At 37.6% G+C, this 20,242-nt stretch overlaps 1 protein-coding gene across 6 annotated transcripts in view; it reads right to left on the bottom strand.

The window, feature by feature from the left end:
* The window catches only part of WAPL (WAPL cohesin release factor), a 144,815-nt gene that overhangs the window by 11,163 nt on the left and 113,410 nt on the right, over nt 1-20,242 (bottom strand). For 5 of the 6 annotated variants that reach the window (XM_068140030.1, XM_068140035.1, XM_068140032.1 and 2 more), the window contains 6 exons: nt 16,458-16,553; nt 13,206-13,358; nt 12,824-12,960; nt 10,740-10,851; nt 5,459-5,686; nt 649-760 (listed from right to left, as the gene is read on the bottom strand). In XM_068140030.1, the coding sequence (XP_067996131.1) occupies nt 649-760; nt 5,459-5,686; nt 10,740-10,851; nt 12,824-12,960; nt 13,206-13,358; nt 16,458-16,553 (838 nt within the window). The remainder of the gene's footprint in view (nt 1-648; nt 761-5,458; nt 5,687-10,739; nt 10,852-12,823; nt 12,961-13,205; nt 13,359-16,457; nt 16,554-20,242) is intronic. The other variant, XM_068140033.1, reaches the window with a different exon arrangement.

The following is a 20,242-nucleotide window of genomic DNA, read 5'->3' as shown; positions in this document are numbered from 1 at the left end:
TCTGTCTACACTTCTGCTATTTTTAATTCTGCACATCATGTGCAACATTATACACATTATGTTTAACCTGGACAACGTTTTCAATCCCACCTGCAACGATCAGGGGGCTGGAGCACCTCTGCCATGAGGACAGGCTGAGGGAGCTGGGCTTGTTCAGCCTGGAGAAGAGAAGGCTCTAACGAGACTTAATAGTGGCCTTCCAGTATCTGAAAAGGGCTTACAAGGAGGCTTCAGAGAGATCATTTGAAAAGGCCTAACTATAGGATGAGGGGCAATGGTTTGAAATTAGAGAAGACTAGACCTAGATTGAACATTAGGAACGAGTTCTTCACCATGAGGGTGGTAGAACACGGAACCAGATTGCCCAGGGAGGTAGTTGAGGCCCCATCCCTGGAGATGTTCAAGCTCGACAAGGCTCTGAGCAACCTAACCTAGCGGAGAACATCCCTGCTCACTGCAGGGGAGTTGGACTGGATGACCTTTGGAGGTCCCTTCCAACCCAAACCATTCTACGATATCCAATGTGTACTTTAACATTGCTGAGAAAAATACATTTCCATTTTTAACCACAATGAACATCAAGAAAAGCCAACACTACATTAAGATTTACTAATTTTTCACACTGCCAAAGCAGCACCTCCAATATACCTTTATCTACAATATGATCAAGACCACCTAGAAGTCGCAGTTCTTCTTTAAACCAGTCCCCAGCTCGTTTTGAGGTGAGAGACAGTAATGTCTCCATGGCCAAGTGTCCAGTCTGAAAGAGTTAGGTTCCATAATTAGAGAAATCATCACATGCAACTGTAGCAAATATACCAAATAATACAGATCCACATCACAGAAAACCATAAAATGAACTTAGGGGTTCTGAGTGGAGGAGCCACCAGAGGGAGCAAGAACAGATTGAAAAAAATGTGTATCTTAAAAAGTGCCTTGGTACTGAGAAAAAAAGTACTTTTTCAACTTTATTTTATTAATAGAATAGAAAACCTCAGCAGTCTCATTTCTTTTATTTCTCCTCTTATATAAGGAAATAAATAGGAGGAGGAAATGGACAAATCAGCCAAGCAACAAATAAACACACACCAACAAAATGCCAGACCAAATAACCCCACACAAACAAAAAAGAACCACAGTGAACACTGCTTCCCTGTATACATAAAAAAATTCAACAACAACAAAGGTAAGTTTAATATCCTGCAAAAGGAAGCTGTAAAGATTCTAGGTGATTATCTTAAGTTAATCCCCTGCAGTATTTTTAACTAAAAATAGCATTATTTATAAAGTCAAGACTATGCCTTCTTTGTTCAACAGCCTCTAATAAAAGGCAGACATTGATAATAGAACTTTTATATAAATTTACATAGACACCAAACTGACCAGCACAGATTTCTGTAACACCTGGAAAACACAAAAGCAAATCTGGACTACTATAAGCTTAACAGTTTCATGTATGATACATAAATACAATGATGAAAGGACAAAGAAAAAGGCCTAAAATCTCAATAAGCCAACTGAATTTAACCACTCCCAAGTTACCTTTCCACCCTAGAACATTTGATTTGTAATTTTTCAAGGACAGCTGTGCTTATTCTGAGCTGTGCAGCAGCATGTTGCAGGATACCAGTTTAAACCTCAGCATTTCTGGGCATAACAGTACTCAGCAGGCTTTGGTAAATATCCTACTGATTTGGAAAACCAAGTTATAAATTGTAGGAGTCCCCTCAACATCTTCAGCAGCTCTCCTTATTTTCCAAATACTGATGTGCAAGGCAGAACACAAAGCTGAAGATTAGTCTTCATGAAGAAGAGTTCTCACACAAAGTTATTTCCATTTCTTTGGAGCAAGCTCTGAAGCACGCTGTTGCTGATGAGCATACGGCAACACCACTTCTACAATGTAAATGGAAGTGTCCTTAGATCATGAAAGTGTGGGGGACAGCACAGCAGCAAAGCTACAACAAGCCACACCTCCTAGAGTCAGCAGCATCTCAATTCCCCCATTAAAGGAGAAACAAAGGATGAAGCTGCAATTACTCCTGCAACTGTTTTCCCACTGGGGAAACTGCTAACTGCCTTTAAAGGCCAACAGCCCTTCATCAAGTCTTCCCACAGGAGGGAAACTAACCACTCTTGGTTACAGTATTCTCATCTCATGACTGGGTGACACAAGACCCAAAACTTCACACTTTTAAAAGGTTGTATGTTAAAAGCACAGTGCTAAAGGAGATGAGGATATTTCAAGCAATGGAAGAAGAACTTCCCTTCTGAAGCCAACTAAATAAGAATACATTTTGAGAGGAGGGGAGAGAATCTGAAGACAGTAGTTTGCCAGTTCCCTGGCTCTCTGAAGCTTTCCCATCCTCTTCAGATATTCCTTTTATTTTCATAGGCTGAGGCTGAAAATATTGTAACATGGATGTCTGAAATAATGCACAACCTTAACTAGATTAATGGAAGCCGATTAAAAATTCTTCTTAGAGATCTTAACAGCTGCAAAAGATATATTTAACCGCTTAAATACCTTCACCAGGAAAGCTCCAAGGCCACACAGTATTTAAAATATAGTGCTTTGTTTTCTGCCAAAGGGTCGTAAGACTTCAAATTACACTGCCCTGGAGTTTTTCAGTATTTATACTACTGGGCATAAACCCACCTTTTTTATTTCAGTAAATCCATTCTATCCAATTTTTATGTCAATTAGTATGGAATTTTAACACCAAAGGTTCAAACCACAGCTCCTTAAGCTTTCAGCCTTATGCTGAGGAGCCAAAAACAGAACATTCTCTTTCACCAGCTGAAAGTAGAATTCACTTCTGAAGGTTTTCTTTATGATGCAACAGGGAGGAGCTAACAGCAAGCGTTAGTACAGAGGGCTATACTCACTGACAGGCAGGTGTTATATCCTAATACATAGGCTAATTTCTTCAGGTTTTATCTTCTAAGCCAACATAAAGCCCTGAACATATTAAACACAGAGAACCCCTCCTCAGTCTCTGGGCGTATGGTTCATAGTTCATAGCAGTGTAGGAAATAGAACCCTCTGAATGCCTGCCTCAGCGCTCAAAAATTAGCTAACAGATAGCCATACAAACAACATTATCTGTGGAAAGAGACAGGCAATATTCATCATCTTTTTCTGATCTGTGCAAGATTTAAAAAAACTGAAGGTGTCATGGGTTAAGCAATAAACAGGAGTTATAAAAACATTTGCTGCAATCCTCCTGTTTCTAAGTGGATGAGTCTAAGCACAGATCTTTTCTTTACCCTTCCAAGATCTGTATTTTTGTTAGTGTTTTCTGCCTGGTACAAAACAGAGACCCCTTATTATATTTCACGACAGAGATCTGTGTAAAACCAACTTTATCTTCTACATATGAAGTGCATTATTGCCACAACTTACAATTGCTACTATCATAGATTGACAGAGAATCTAGTCATCTCATTTGGCTTGCATATATGCTCTAAATGCAATGTAGTCTCTGTTTCTAGATGGTGCAGCTGGGAGAGAACTAGTTTCCATCTGTGAGATACTACAGTATTCAACACATTTGCAACACATCACAACATAATTTTCAGAAATAGGGATACCCCAGAAAAAAACAACAGAGAAGAAAAACCAAAAAACAAACTACAGGTGAAACTGACTGGGCCTGTGATAATTACTGGTTAATCATACCCAACTTTCAAGACAGAGTCCTTTTTTGATATATCCTTTAAAACTCATGCCTAAGAAAACACAGAAACAGAACTACAGTTCATAAAAAATCATCAGGTTAACTCAGATTACGAATACAAGGAAGACTCAAAGAGGAGACAGTGGTATGTGTATCTGGATGCTTTAGCAATGAGGAACCTGTAGCAGCTGTTCTGTGCTTAAAGGAACTTATCTTACGTTTTATCATCAACAGATATCCTGCTAGTGACAGAGTTACATGAGCTGCATTCAGTGCCAAAACAGCATTGAAATAAGACACTGACTATACCAGCTGATTACCACCTAGTGAACAAATTTCATTTGTTGTTGGTATCTTCAGATTGTGACAGGTGAATTCAGAGAATAAACTAGGAGTGGAGAAAACAGACTCAAATTGATTCCTCTTTGAAGATTTTGAATGCCACAAAACTAATATACATCTCCTACCTGCACATTTCATGGGTTTGTAGGAAACAGAAAAAATCTGAAATAATTCTGTCACCACAAACAGATTACTAAAATCAAGGATTATGTCATCAATATTATCTTCCTCCCCCAGAATTCATCTCTCTCTACTGCTACATAATACTGACTTTTCATGTGTTCAGCTACCTGTTCATTAGCCAGAAGTTTGGGGGAAAAAACCCAAATCAAACTGGTCCTAAACAGACAAAATAAGTCTCAAGAACTGCAAAAGAAAATGTCAACTCGACAAGGTATATAATCTTTTAGTCTACCCTAAGATGAAATACTATTTTAACTGCAGATTACTGGCAGGAGTTAAAATGTTACTTGTGGAGATAAAGCTCTAAAAAGCTCACTTCGTAAACAATAAAATCAGAAGCTTCTCCTTGTGGGGATTACGTATTAATAAGTATTACATTAATTAAATATTATTAATAATAAGTATTACATGAAAAACGGCAAAAGCCTAATAAGAATCTTTAAAACACTAAAAGAACATATTCCAAGACATTTTAAAGAATTAAGATGATCCTAACATCTGTTATACTGCAATACGGCAAGAGCGCATTACTAATTTTTGCCATCTACGACCACTCATCTACTCAACCTGTCATCAATTCTTTAAATACACACTTCAAAAAATACTTGCAGCTTACCCTTTATTTTTCAAGCTAGCTTAATGCTAGCAGCAAACCATGGCCATATTGTTTTTAAAAATAAAAACAGTTCACTCTCTTGCAGCTGAAAAAATCAAGTATGTTTGAGAAAGGAAAGACAAAAGCTCAACTACATTTATGGAAATCAACAGGTCTGTCACCACGCTTTGGGTGAAAGCAGGGAGGAATTGGTTTCTGTACAACAGACTTTTTTTTTTAGTGGAAAAACCTGCATCACATTTTGCATTTAACACCACTCCTCACATAAGAGAAGAGCACATTGTTTGTAAATGTATACATAAAATTTAGGCAAAGAAAAAGAATCAAATAATCTAAACATGATCTTTAAACATATGGTTATTCAAAATGTTACTTATTTTTAATTGCTACCTTTCATAAGCTTCCCTTAGCAGGAAGGAACAGTGAATCAAACAGCTGAAGAACATCAAAGCCTTTTAGAGAGGAAATGTTGCATGTAAAGAAAATGCTTGCAGTACAGTCATACTTACACAGAAGGTAGGCAAAGTGTCACAACTCCTTAGCTGGGAGATGTGAGATTAACAATGATGCTTACAAGTTCCATTTTATTAAGCGCTTCACTACTGCCAAGGCATTCAAATAAAAGCATGATACCCACCGTGATGTTTTCAAGATCAAGATGTTTGTTGTGAACAGTTTCACACAGTCGACGAATTTTTTCCTTAATTTTATTCATGTCTTTTTCATTCAGCAGCTTGGCAGAAGAAGCATCTTGTTCCAATTCTAGAAGCCGTATCATCAGGTCTAGACTAGCTCTGTCTAAGTCCATGTTCAAACGATCTCTGCTCAGGATGTACATGAGAGCTGCTGTACAAAGGGACAAATTCTTGGGTTTGGAGAGGAAAGAAATAAAGCAGTTAGTTTGTTGTACTCACGTTAGGCACATCTTTCACAATTTTTAGTAAAGAAGCTGAAGATTTACAAAACAAGCCTGAGAAGTCCCAGTAAGCACCAGCATGAATACTTGCATGAATGTTGTACATAGATACTTTCTAGCAAGTTACTAAGGCATTCTCCTAACCAATACAACCAAGACATAAGACACCTAATACCTTTACAAAAAGCTTGCAGAAAAGCAGAGTTTTCTACTTTCAAAAGACTCAGTGCTGCAGACAGAATAAGAACCAGTAACTCTAGTAACAGTACTACAGAAAACAGAGAACATCTTCCCTCCTGCTTCATTCCCATCAGCCTTTCACAATAAATGTTATTAACTTGACCATCCCTAAGCTAAACAGAATTGGTAAACACGGACCTCTTACTGCCTAAAGAATACTTAATCCTTCTTCATGAAGGACTTCAATTGCATCTCCATGAGGATTCAGAAAAGCAAAGAAAAATCATGACTGTCAGGAGAGGACACATGACAGTGAAGAGATCAGAGCAAAGCTATCTGTCCCTAGGGCTGCTAAGTACAGCACTTGCACAAAGAGACTCGTCTTTCTAGGTGAACTCCAAGTTATTATTAGGATCATGGAAAATTGAGTTGTGCTGGACACACTTTCAGAAACCTTTGACAATATCTGAGGGGAAAAAAAGGCAGCCAGGGGTTGGGGTATATGGGTCTCACCAAGCTCAGCTCTTAAGACTCAACACGCTGTACACATCTATAACAATTCTTTTTTAATAAATTTAAAAATAGAGATAAACTACTCCTGGGATGTGAATGTTGCACAGTTCAACAGGAAAGAGCAGAATGTGTCATAGCAGATTGACATCTTGTTTAGATTCCAGCCAACCACCAAAGCTATCATTAGCTGCTTCTGTTTATTTTAGAAGCAAGTGCTCATCATACCTGGTTATGCTAAGCAGTATCAGCATTTCCAAAACAGGATTAGGCAGCTGACAAGTCTATCAAAAGCTACATTAAAACTCCTTCCTGTCTGATTGAAGGAAAACCTCTGGTGAATAAAGACTTCAATCTGACTACTGAAGATGCATTTGGAATACAGAAGGAAGGAAGGAAGTCTTTCCACATCTACATTTCCTTTCCTAAGTACAATCTTGAAACACAGAGTGGCTTCTCTTTGGTCTATCTATATAGGCAGGCCACACCTGGTTTTCCCTTTATTTCTATTAACTTCCTCCAATGAAATTATAAAACTGCAAGGTTTAACTATGGAAATTATTTACTCTGGATTTACTTGCAATTGCTTTAAAGTGTAAGAAATTTCATGTTCCTGGAAAAAAGACTTTTCTTTCTTCAGAATGGCAGTTACTAAAACAGGACACAGAAGCAAACACATTCCAGAGAAACCAAAGGTGACTCTGCTAACTGCTGTTTAGCCAGTGTGGAACATCTATGAAAAACTATTTTCTGGTGACCAGGATTATCTAAGTGAGATTCCTAGTTACAATCATGGTTAAGCTCCCAAAGGAGATTCTGTCAACTAGAAAGCAGGCAGCAGTTAAGAAGGAAACTGCTGAATTTATAAACTAGAGGTTGCCAATATTTAGACTTTTGAAAACATCAGTGTTCTTAGATCACTGCTTAGAAATGGTTCATAGATACTCTGAAGTCTGATAAATGCAATCACACTCATTTTGTAAGCATCTGTGCCAAGCCCTTGCCTGTCTCAGGCTTCCTTTTTTGCAATCCAACTGACTTCCCATTATGCACAGAATAGTGGTCCTCCTCTCACATAAACTATGTCAATATGCCCCTTTAGACATTCCACCCAAGTTTTAGTATGTTTGAGCAGAAGAAATCAAAACAGGGGACTAAGACATTATACAGCAGGCTTCAAGCAGCAGGAGGACTGCCAGAAAGGGAAAACCAGCATACAATGCAGAAGATGATCAGGCCAATAAGCCTCTGAATACTGAAGTGCAACCAGGAAGACAGTGATGTTGCAAAAAGCAAGGACCTCAAATGTGAATGATGCTTATAAGGTGGGACGAGCCTGCTTCAGCCACATGCCAGTGACATGAATTTTCTAAAACTTATTTTTCTTACTCCTTATAGGTAAGTTGGTTTAATCTTGACTATAACTGCTCCATATTTTGCTCTGATCTCCTGTGTTTATAAAGGCTAACCACACTGTCTGAAAGCAATCTCATGCCCTAACATACATAGAATTCCAAGCTGAATTTTCATTCAACATCCTAACAAGTAAATAATAAAAAAACCCAACCCAAACGAATAAACCAAACCAATAATCAAAGAACCAACTCAAACCCTCAACATTCCACTGTTAGAGGCTGCAGCTGTTCTTTTTGGGTGGTTTTGTTATTTCCCCTATTCTGTTCCTTGAGATGCTTAAAGCACATTCTGCTTCCAAACAAATGTGGAGATGAAAAAAGTAAAATAAGTAGAATTTGCTCTAGACAGAAATTTTATGGCATATCTAACTATAGAGTTGCACTCCATACTTCTACAGAATTCAGGAAACATCCTAGCTGAAGTATACTCCATAAACAGCAGACCATTTACACCCACTTTCATCCTTCTCTTCCTTTGCTTGTTCTATTTATACTGCAGCTTGTGGGAACAGATGGTTATTTTCTAGGGTTCAGTGCTACATTTAATGCACTTGATTTTTATTCTTTTTTAATTATTCACATATTGAAGACATTTCTGTGCATAACTACCGACAGCTGAAATAAAACCTGTATTCTCATTATAAAAAATAGTAATACTCCAAAACCTTTAGAGGATAGCTGAATAGATAAAGTCCATTGAAACCAGAAACTGTAACTTAAATATAATCCTATAGGAAAAATTGGGTGGAATGAGTAGTTTTCATGTAAACATTTTTAGGCATAGCTCAGTAAAATAACCAGTTATTTTGTTTTCCTTGCTGGAGTTGGTCTCTTCTCTCAAGCAACCAGCAGCAGAACAAGAGGACACAGTCTCAAGCTGCACCAGGGGAAGTTTGGGCTCGAGGTGAGGAGAAAGTTCTTCACAGAGAGAGTCATTCGTCATTGGAATGGGCTGCCCAGGGAGGTGGTAGAGTCACCGTCCCTGGTGGTGTTCAAGAGGGGATTGGACATGGCACTTGGTGCCATGGTCTAGTCATGAGGCCTGTGGTGACAGGTTGGACTCAATGATCCTTGAGGTCTTTTCCAACCTTGGTGATACTGTGAACTGCTCTCTTATAGAAATGCAGAGGTCTCCTACTTCCTCAGTCTATTCCACTATATCAGTACAATGAATGCAGTATTATGCTCATATTTGTTTCAATTAGCAATATCATTGTGGCAGTTTTCCCATCTCCAAAATAATGCAAAGAAAAAGTTAACAAAATAATTGTGGGGTTCCCCAAGTTTTTATGAATCTTGTAACAGATTAGAGCTGTGCAAGCAAAGCCTAGTGTGATTTCTTTTTATTCTTGTGCTACTCAGCACTGAAATTGAGTGGAGAAACTTCTATTGATTTTGAACAAGCTAAAATTTTATCAAGTAATTAATGAATGAAAGGGTTATATATAAACACAGCAAGGTTATACAGAGCAAGTCATCAGTGAAACACATACTGTCAGGACTTAGAACATATATTTTAGCATTTATTAATAGTAGTTTGATAAATCAGTATTTCAACTACTATGTAACTCATATCAAGAAGGCACTGTAACTACATTAAAACATTAACTACTGGTTTGGTTTGTTTTTTTTCCCCTCTCCTGACAAAAGGGAGCTTTCCATCAGACATATTACAAGTCATGAATATAATCAATGCTTCTGGCTACTGCAGACAAATAACAGCATGCAATTTCCTTCTGAACTGTATGTGCAAGTTCTTTTGAAAGGAATAATAGGAAGTGGTAAAAGGCCAAGCAAGCTTGGGCAGTTTTCATGGAACTGTAGCTGACTCCTGCACATCTCCTTCAACTCAGGGCAGTGGCAACTGTCCCAACTAACACACCTATACTCACTTTATTTCTTGTATCACTTGGCATTATTTTGACAGCTCTCTAAATACTGAATGCACTGAACCTGGTTCCTGTGTTTTATAGTTAGCTACTGTTAATTTTTGAGAGAGATGCAAAATAAACTATTTTTATGAATTAGTTACTTAAAGCTCTACAGCTATTTTCCCCACTCACAGTAAGATGTCAAATACAATCTCTTAAATGTCTGTTTCTGTGGGTGCAAAGTTTCCTTCTGCAGTTTCTGGCATTCTTTTAGAAATATTAAAGTAATAAACCTAACTGGATTAAGGTTATCTACCACCCACTTCCAGTAACATTTCTCACGTTCACCTTTTCTAACAATGACTGAAAAAATAATATCACCCACAAGAAGCATTTCCTGTTACAGCTGATCTGAATTTGAAAAGTTGCTAAGGAAAACCCAAACAGCTTCAGCTTGTAGCTCTCAGGTAGTGTTACAAAAAGCAGTTAGAGTTTACCTTTCCTAGATTTATTATAGAATACTGCATGTGCTCGAGGTATCCTACAACTGCTATCCCAGCACTGTTGAGGACCTGAAAAATGCTCCCCAACAGCTCCAGAAAAGGTAATCATTCATGTAGAAGCAAGCCTGGAGATGAGGACTTGGAGCACATCCTTTATCATAAAGGAATTTTTAAAGAAATACTGTCTTTGCAAGAAACTACAAGTACAACAATAAGCCTATTTCTAAAACCTTAAAAGAAGATATAAAATAGCAATCCAAAGTACAGTCAGTTTTTTCCATGAAAAGCTCAAATGACTTTCAAAAAGAATTTCCAAACCCAGAAACACATAACGAGTGGAAGATGAATTCATCACTGGAACACAAGTGCTCTTATTTTTCATTTACCTACAGATTACTGAAACGGAGTCACTGATCTCAGATGCACACTACGCTAGATGCTTGACCTTCAACTGTGTGTACATAAAATTCATCTAAAGTGTACAGGTATCATCAAACTAATGAAATACCCCATGTGTCCATACCTGGTGGTGCTGGGAATCATCCAGTGTTTTGAAAACCATGGCTACCATCCCATGTGCTCTCAGATGCATTCGGAAGCTGGGCATGGCGCACTTGGTCGCCAAGCTGATTACACTAGAGAAAATTTGCTCTAGATTAGAACAACTGAAATGAAGGCTTTTACAAAAATGGCAAATAAACAAAACACAAGTGGCCACCTATACCTCAGCCCCTGACAAACTCTGTTGGTATGTTTCCTTAAAATTTCTGGAAAGCAAGTTTGTAATTGGTGAACAGAGCAGCATTTTATTCAACAGCTGCTTACCAGCACCCAAATAGGTCTGCTTTATTTTAAGACTGGATAAAAGCAGGTGTCCTGAACTTGGTCCTTTCAAAAGTTGAAATGATTTCAAATAGCTAAATTGAAACTAAAATATTCATGGATTAAGCACAAAGTTCTGATTAGAGACATAAGAGAGCTTATTATGGATCGAGGCATTATCAGAAATTATAAATGTGAGCTTCCATCACTGTCATCTAATTGACTGATAGTGCCTCTTGTGCCTGAGCACTTTTACAGGAAAAGACAAAAATTAGTATTTATTGCTGCATTTATAGTTGCTGAAAATACAACAGGAGTCAGGAAAAACCTAACAAATCTATTAGCATTATCAGTGACCAGCATTAACAGCTCTATTTTAAATACAGAAGTCTTTTTCTAGTTTTATTAGCAAGCTGTCTGCCATTTCTGGCACAGTGAAACATAATACACTGTCACAATTTGATTGCTTTTAAATGTGCAGTAATGTGGGAGTGATTTTGTAGTCAAGACTTCCATGACTAGTGGGGAATCTTATCACAGAAGACTCACAGGGTATGGTATGTTTAAAGTAGTGTCTTTCTGTTTCTGACCACAACAGCTTACCTACCAGTTTCTGATTATTTTAGGTCTATTCCTATCCTTACACACTGATTAAGTTTTGAAATATATTTTTCTTTTAATTTGTTAACTGAAAGAAAAAAAAATGTATGGTGTTTATACAAGTTACATGCCATGATATAAATCTGGAAAGTAGAAGAAAGTCAGTTTATGATCTTGGGAAGCTTGCTGTATGAGTGAATTAATTGTGCTCAATATGAAAAACACTCCTAAGCTAGCATTAGGCTATTAATTTATTCTTATTACAATGCACACACAAGCTGCATAATAGATTTCTTGTGCTCAGTGACAACGTTCAGTGCTAGTTTTTGAGGAACATGAAGAATAATTTTTAACATAGTACTTTTAAAAATATAGAGAGCTTTTTCTCATCCACAGTCTAGTCTCAGGTGAAGTGCCTTGATCATTTGTCCCTGGGGATTCAAGATTTTCTTTCTCTAACATTTTAGCTTTGTTAATCAGAGAGGAAAATTTACAAGTGTTAAAACTATCTGTAATATATATATATGTAAAAAAATAATTCATTACACAGTTAAAAACCATTATTCTAATTAGTTTTAAGTCCAGGGAATACACACCAATATTAAGTCAAACTTTTTTAAAGCAAGCCAACGTTTTTGAATACTACTTTAGAACAAAGTTTAACTTGAATATTATGAGTGCAGTAAGTAGTTGAAGACAATTCAGGGAAGCTCCCAATTAATACTGAGGCCACAATACTTCCAGTGGATACCAGCTATGTTATTTCTCAACCGAAGAAGAACAGGTGGCTGGAGTTACACTGCATTTCAAATATTACATTAGTTCTAGATTATAGCCAGCAAACTTTCGAGTCTTAGGGATTTTAATTTAGAATTGAATGTTGCATTAAAACTCAGACCAGACGTTGCACATAAGATTGCACCAAACAAAGAAGAGTTATCAGAAAAATAATTCACTTATAGCAACAAGGAAAACAAGTGTCTTGAAGATGACACAAGATCCTATTTCATCTTCCTAATCATAGTGCTTTTGGTTATTCACAATATATCATCTTGGTGATTATTTTCAGACTTTATTCTTTGTAGCAGAAGTGACAATTAACACTTTAAAGCAGGGTCACTTCCTTGATGAATATTTAATTCAGTATCTCTTTTAACTATAAATCACTGTTTTAAGATATCTTACCTAAGGCAACGTGTGTTTAGGGGCTGATTGCTCTTCAATCCACTTAGCAAGTACTCAATATCATCTGTGAACTCTTGATTTTCACCAAACTCCACTACATCATTGAAGTGCTTTACATGCTGAACAACAGTGTATAACTGGAAGAGACAAATATTTTCACCTAGGTAAGTTGCTCTTGGTATTGATTATAACCTTAACAAGTACAGTTTAAAATCTATTCAGTTTTGAGTGCATGGAAACATTAAGTTAGTGAAGGCCATTCAATTATTTAGATACAAATATTATCTTTAACAGGAAAGCCAAATTTAATTTTGACACTGTTCCTCCAGTACTTAGGATTACCAATAATTCTTTATCTTAAAAATTTGTTAAGAATACTTACTTCTTTGTCTTCTTTCCTACATTTCAATGCAGTTACTATCTCTTGATAGGGCTGAGTAGGTATTGTCACAGTTTTTATCACTTTGGGAGGTGGTGCAGGAGCCTTAAAAACTCCATCATCTTTATGAATTGCCTCCTTTGAAGATAGCCTTACCTATTAATAAGAAAGTGCTAAAATGGGCAGATGTTTTGAGCACATAAACATACACTAAATACATCAGGAAACATTACAGATGTGTAATTGTCAAACTCACATTTTTGGGACTATTTAGTCCTTGCCTTACACTACCAAGATGTACCTAAGCTGTGTGATAATGTACCTACTCTTCAAAAAAATAAAACAAAGATGTTGGAAATTACAGGCTTTTCAAACAGAAAACACAGTTCTAAGTAGTCAGGGAAGCTCCAGTGGAATTGTGAAACTAACAAGAAACAAGTCCTTGACACTGATTCATTAAAGTTTAGGGTAAGTCCGTCAACCATGTTAAGTGTTCAAAAACATTTCTTGAAACTTACAAGTATCTTACCCTCTTACATTGGAGCTTCCAGAAATGACTGAAGTTGATTGCTATACTGAACCATCATTAAGTACACTGGCCTGGATATGAACACAGCATTGAGCAGTGACTATCTGTACAGAGCCTGAACTGAAAACCTCATTGATTACTCAGTCCTAACTCCTGGAGGGTACTGCACTAATGTACTCAGGGTGCGGCTGTCAGAAAACCAACCCCTCCAACTTGATAATCCAAACTGTACTCTGCTGTAGGTAGAAGACTACCAACACACATTTTGCAGCACCACAAGAAACTGCCACAGAGAAATAAGAGGAATGGTGTGTGCTCATGTCATTTCATGGTATTCTTTGTACACTGGCTTTATTTTGTTGTTACTGTTTTAGGAACAGAGTATTATACCATGAAAATACAGCAAAATCTACTCTGAACTTGAGAGCAGGGAGTAGTGAACTTCATGTTAAGTCTAGAATAACTACTAACAAGTTTCCAGCAATCTCAGGCAAGTATTAAAGGCTTCTCCTCCACCTACTCCTCTATTAGTTTGAGACTACCCTAAGCTTCAGTGTCAGTTTATCTTCTGATTATTGCCTTGGCACAAATTCAGATGAGAAGACAAACTACAGAAAACAAGGCATGCAGGAAAAACACTTTCAAATGCCAAATTCTAAGTGCCAGTGCCAGCGGACATTTAAATCATCCTCGGTCTCTAAGTAACATAAGAATTTTTGTCGAACCTTGACGGAAAAAACCCCACAGAACTAATATGCGGGCCTGGATGATGAATTAACTGCTACAACAGGAGATATTTGAGAGAAAGCCCTCCTGTGCATTGTACAATCACAGTCAAAATTAAAATACAAGCCAAAACAATCTGCTGTATTAACAGAGTATTCTTTACATGCTGCCTTTATCACTGTGCAGCACTTCGGCATTTGCTTGCTTAGACTCCAGTGGCTAAATGCTAATAAACAACCCTGAAAAGCTGGTTTAGAGCACATACTGGAAGACACTGATCTTATCAGTCTGTGAACACAGGAGATCCACTCAAGCATCTCATCCAAGATTTTGTTACTGGCTTTCCCTTCAAAGCAGGGAGGCCATAAGATAAAGTACTTAGCTTAAGCAGTTTGCATACTATGGGTTTCTCACCATAAACCTAGGACAAATTTATCCAGATCTTCAGGTAACAAATTCCTACAGAAATTAAAGAGGCAGGATCATCTGCATAGGGGTTACTACTGAACATTTAGATCAAGGCTCATTTATCTGGTAACTATTAGATCTTAATCAGACATGTAAATTCAAGTCTAAAAAAAGTGATTCAAGTAACTTCAGATGCACACAACATGAGAAGCAGATACAGACAAATTCCTTTAACTGGTTTGTTCAGCAAACCTCTACCATATTCCCAAATTCTTATTTTCATGGTTCCAATTACAAAGTGGGAAAAAATGGCAGACAGACATTTTGTTAGCCTGAAGAGGATATATTCATAGTCTGTCTGAGAAGACTCAGACAAAAATCTGCGATCAAGTTAGCTAGCAGGGAACTTCACAATGCATATCAATATGAAGATTCAGTACGCAACAAAAGCTTCTGTTAACATAGAATAGACCAGACCAGGTTGGAAGGGACCTTCAAGCTCATTGCATCCAACCCATCATCCAACACCATCTAATCAACTAAACTATGGCACAAAGCACTCCATCAAGTCTCCTCCTAAACACCTCTACTGATGGCGTCTCCACCACCTCCCCAGACAGTCCATTGCACATAATTTAAATTAAGAAAGGCATTTAGAAGAAACCCAGGAATTAAATCTATGCTCCCTCCTCAAACACTAGCAGTAATGGTTATTTCAGAATGAGTCATCTGTATTTTCCAGGCTGTGCTGTTAACAGGAAGGCTGGTATACTGGGAGGATGCAAACAAAGCCAACCACAAGTCAGGAGCTAGTCCAGACCAACATGGACATAGGTGGAATTAAAAGTAAAACAAAATCCCCAAAACCCTAACCAAAACTCAAAACTGATGACAACAGCAAAAGCTGAAGACTTATCACTGCAAAAATACCTACTTCCTGGTTTTCTGCTCTCAGGTAAGTACTGCAAAAGCAAGGCACCAAATGAATTTTACTGAAAGTGTACAATGCTCTCTTGGCAATAATCAGTAATAACTTTTATACACATATAAGCCCAAGTCTCTGGATTCTCAGGGTCTAAAAAGAGTTAACAAGCAATTAACTTCACCTTTTGTCTACTCTTTGTAGGCATGCTTAGATCTGGCATGTTCATCTCAGTATTTCTCGCTATACACAGAAAATTTAGGTTTTTTCATAGTGTCTGTGGACTCAAGTCAGCAATTAACAATACTTTACTCCATTAGAAAGGAAAATGAAATTAAATATTTAAGTTTTTCCTTTTTGACCTGCAACTTGCTGATTTCTATGGGAACAGGCAAGCTAATCCTAGTTCTCCACTGTTCAAAACATTAGGTATCATAAAACCTGGAGTACTTTTTTGTATCTGCATATTGAAATGACATGGAAAATACTATTCTAGAGTGTTTCCACTGATGACTCTTCTCCTATCAGCTAGCCAATGGTTCACATCACAAAGTGGACTTCATTCTGAATTACTGTGACACTACCAGATATCAAGAACTTGTGTTTCAATAAAGCATCAGTGCCTCTTAAAAGGAGATTTACTAAGCTTGAGAGAAATCAATCTACTTACTGGGACACTGGCAGTTTTCAAAACTGGTGGTGCTGGCAAAGCTTCTGATTCTGGCTGGTTCCAGTGTCTAGCATTATATACAGCTTTTGTGGGAGACTAAAAGATAAAAAGAAGAGTTATTTTTTTAAGCAAATCTACCACTATATACTTCAAAAATTACTGTAGCAATAATGCAGCAAAACCAGTAAAATAAGCTACATTTTCCCTGTTCTGTATTCCAGCAACACAAGTTCTCAATATTGGATGTATGAGAAAACCTGAAAGACGTTGAAGCATCTGATGATTTTGAAGACAGACAGACCCAAATAGCAATAGCCATGATATATACCCATTTAAACATTTTTTTCAGACTTTCTACTTTTTAAATTTATTCAAAGACAAAAGGTCTGTAACCTTCCTATAAACAGACAGCTATGGAGGGAAAAAAAACATTAGCAAACATCCTGTCAGAAAGCAAATACGTCTAGCTGCAAATCAAAATATAGAACTGATATGACTTTGAAGCTTGGAAGAATAGAAAATACTCCAATGAAATGCCTTAATGCATATTAATAAATTAAGAAGCCCTTTTTTTTCTTCTTCTTCCTCAAAAATGTGTCAAGGCAAACCAAAGTTTACTGTCATTAAGTATTTCAGAAATACAGTATCATTCTCAAAGGAAAAGACAGAATTATATTTCTAGCATCTGAGTTTACTCATCCAATCGTAGAATAATATTTCAGACTAGTACACCCTTGCAATTTTTGCAGTTTGCAGACATTCCATGTATTGTGTAAACTGTGTAACTACATACCTCCTCAGACATGTTTACACAGCATTTACATGTGGAAAGAATAAAGTTTAAAATAACAGTAATGTACAAACTGGCATTAGAAAAGATGTTTCTGTCAAAATACAACGTATCAACTATTCTAAGCATATACTGGCTAAAGGACAGCCCACAGAAGAGCTACATGCAGCCAACCTAGCTGTACCAGCTATAGATGGCTCTGCCATGTCAAATGCCAGAAAGTAGATTTTATAAGTCAAGAGCTTCTGTACCACTGTTAAAAACTCTGCTGCATCCTTCCATTCTTTACAAGAAAAGAAAGCCCTGACTAAAAAAAATCTTCAAAGAATATTAATAGAATGAAAATCTCAGTTATGAGTTTTCAGAGCCCAAAAGACTTGTCAAGCACTAAATCACTTAAGTTTCCTGACAAGAGAAAAGCCTCTTTCCCTCCTACAGTGAGCTCTGATGTGGTCATACAGAACTTAACTTAGCTAGATTTATTTTTTTTCCTGCAAAGCAGTGCTCATGTACCAGTTAGCAACAAGTACACAGTGGCCATTTTCTTGAGTTTTATCTATTTCCACTATACAAAGTACTTCAGCAGCCACAAGCAGCTACCATGGCCACACACAAATACCAAAATAATGGTTTTTATCATTTCAATTTTTAGCTTTACCAAGTTACAGAAGCACTAACTTGCTCAATTTCCTGACAACTTCACCAAGCTCTAATAGTTAAACTGATAAACCATTTTTAAATTCAAGATGTTAATGTTACAGAGGACATCTCTGTTCACCATTAAAAAACTGGTGATCCCTAGTTGAGAAAAGTAATTGCTGACAAAATGGTTATAAAGTTAACTCTTTTCTCCTCCACATTTCTGAGCAGCAAATTCCCACCCAGAATATCACCCAGGATTTGAGACGAACAAAGGACAACTTAGTAACAAAGATGTGCTTTTTAATCATGAAAGACACAATGTTTCCAAAATGTCTGTAATGGAAATTAACCACTGAATATCTTTCATCTACTCACCTTTTATTCAAGTACTTGCAAGTGTTCCACCAATTATTTCAGTGCATAGGTAAGGTTGCTAAATGAGGGTGAAAGTTACTGGGAGCCATATGGGATAATTCAAGGAAATAACACATTCTCTCAAGTAACCAGCATGAAAGTGCAGCTTACTATTCAGTATCAGTTTCAGCTGACGCACAGTTTTTCTTCACCTTGCAGGGGTGCTTAACTACAATTATGACAGTAGCATACTCAATTCAGCTGCCTTAAGTCCCATTAACATAGGATATTCTCTATTAATAGTCCCAAATCTCAGTTACAGTTTCTTCTATCCCTGCTTAAAGGATAGTAATATATTAATATTGCTGTATTTCCTGTCTGGGAGCTACGTGCTGCATGTAAGATTTTCAGGTCACAGCAACAGGAATGTTTGGCTCAGCTCACCCAGCAGGGAGATACTGCAGGGAAACGCAAGCCACATATCAGGGTCCTAGATTGATACTGTTCTGTTAGCTCAGGGCAGAACTGCTATTTTTATGAAGTTCACAGGAAGAGCAATACCATACTGGCTGCTCTGGTACCTAAAGCCTCTGCCCCATGTGTGTGTTCCTTCTTCAGGCCTTTGAGCTCCATGACAGACCAACCACAGCTCCTGTCAGCACTGCAGGTACAGAATCATGCTGCCATTCTAGCTTGTCTTACTCTGGGACAGGCTCTTGCTGACCGTGAGACAGGAGTGTCTGCAGTCTGGCTTGTTCAAAACATACCACCTCTGGGGCATACACACTCACAGAGTAGGGAAGTACAGAGAACAGAGATCAAGTTCAGTGCTTCCATACAGAGTAAGAACAAAGTGTCCAAACAGCTGTGCCAGCATAATCAAAAAGTCCACACAGCATAAGTGTGTTTTCTTTAGCAGAGAGCAACAGCTGATGCGTAGGAATGAGTTCAACAGGGTAAAGAGATTAAGACAATTCCTTCTAAACACCCGGGGCTCAGCAGCTTCTTGAGTCAAAGATGGCATCCTTTTTAGTTAACAGTAAAAAATTGGTTTTTCTTCCCTTATGTTCCTTAATCTCTTACTAACACAAAAGCTAGGGTATCCCAAAGTGGTTTGTGACAAGGCATTTTACAGCTTGCTTAGGCACTACAAACACAACAGAGAAGAAAGCCACATTTTACAGAAGAAAATCAATAATACCACCAATAAATGTGCTCTCAGAAATGAGGGCATCTTCATTTAAAAGCTCTTGTAACAGACCCTAAACTGCAAAGGAATATGGCCATTATTTAAAACCTTAAATACCTATAAAAACTATGTTTTGGGCATTATCCCTTGTAGCACTTTCCACTTTCAGCTCTAAGTCATTTCACCTGTGATTCCATGCCTTCCCAGTAATATTTCATTAGACAGCAGACACTGCTCTCCTCAGCATCCATGCTGTCTGGTGCAGTATCCTGACTACAGGTAGCTCAACCACCAAATACACATGCAAAAATCTAACAGCTTTCCAAAGAAATACGTTCTAATCAGTTGTAACACATTCTGCTGAGTCTTCGGAGCCTCTCATGTGCAAATCCTCCCATTAGAACCACCTCTTAAAGCAATCGTCATAGCACAAAACAAAGATGTATTTCCCAAAGAACTGCAAAACACCTGTGCCAATAATGATCAATCAGAAAGCACCATGTAGGCTTCATCTAGATTGCTGTGTGACAGAACGGAAGCCAGGAAAGGTGTCAAAGTTCAAATGAATGAACAAAGGCTTTTCAGAAGGGCTTGACCACAAAAACAAGGGGGTTGGTTGGCTTTGGTGTTGGTTTGTGTGGTGGTGAGAGAAGGCCCAGGTCTCCCTCCCCCACAAAGAAAGAAACCACAGCTAACTCAGTTGGAGGAGCAAAGGGTAAAAGCTGTACTTACAAGCAAGATGAAATGCAGGTTGTATATACACAATATATATACAGTATTTACAATATATGCAGAAATACACTGCAAAGA

This window comes from Melanerpes formicivorus, unplaced genomic scaffold (genome assembly GCF_026170545.1).
Source record: "Melanerpes formicivorus ecotype bairdi unplaced genomic scaffold, bMelFor1.0.p_v2 SCAF_6, whole genome shotgun sequence".
NCBI lineage: Eukaryota > Metazoa > Chordata > Aves > Piciformes > Picidae > Melanerpes > Melanerpes formicivorus.
This window is presented reverse-complemented; position numbering and strand designations above follow the sequence as displayed.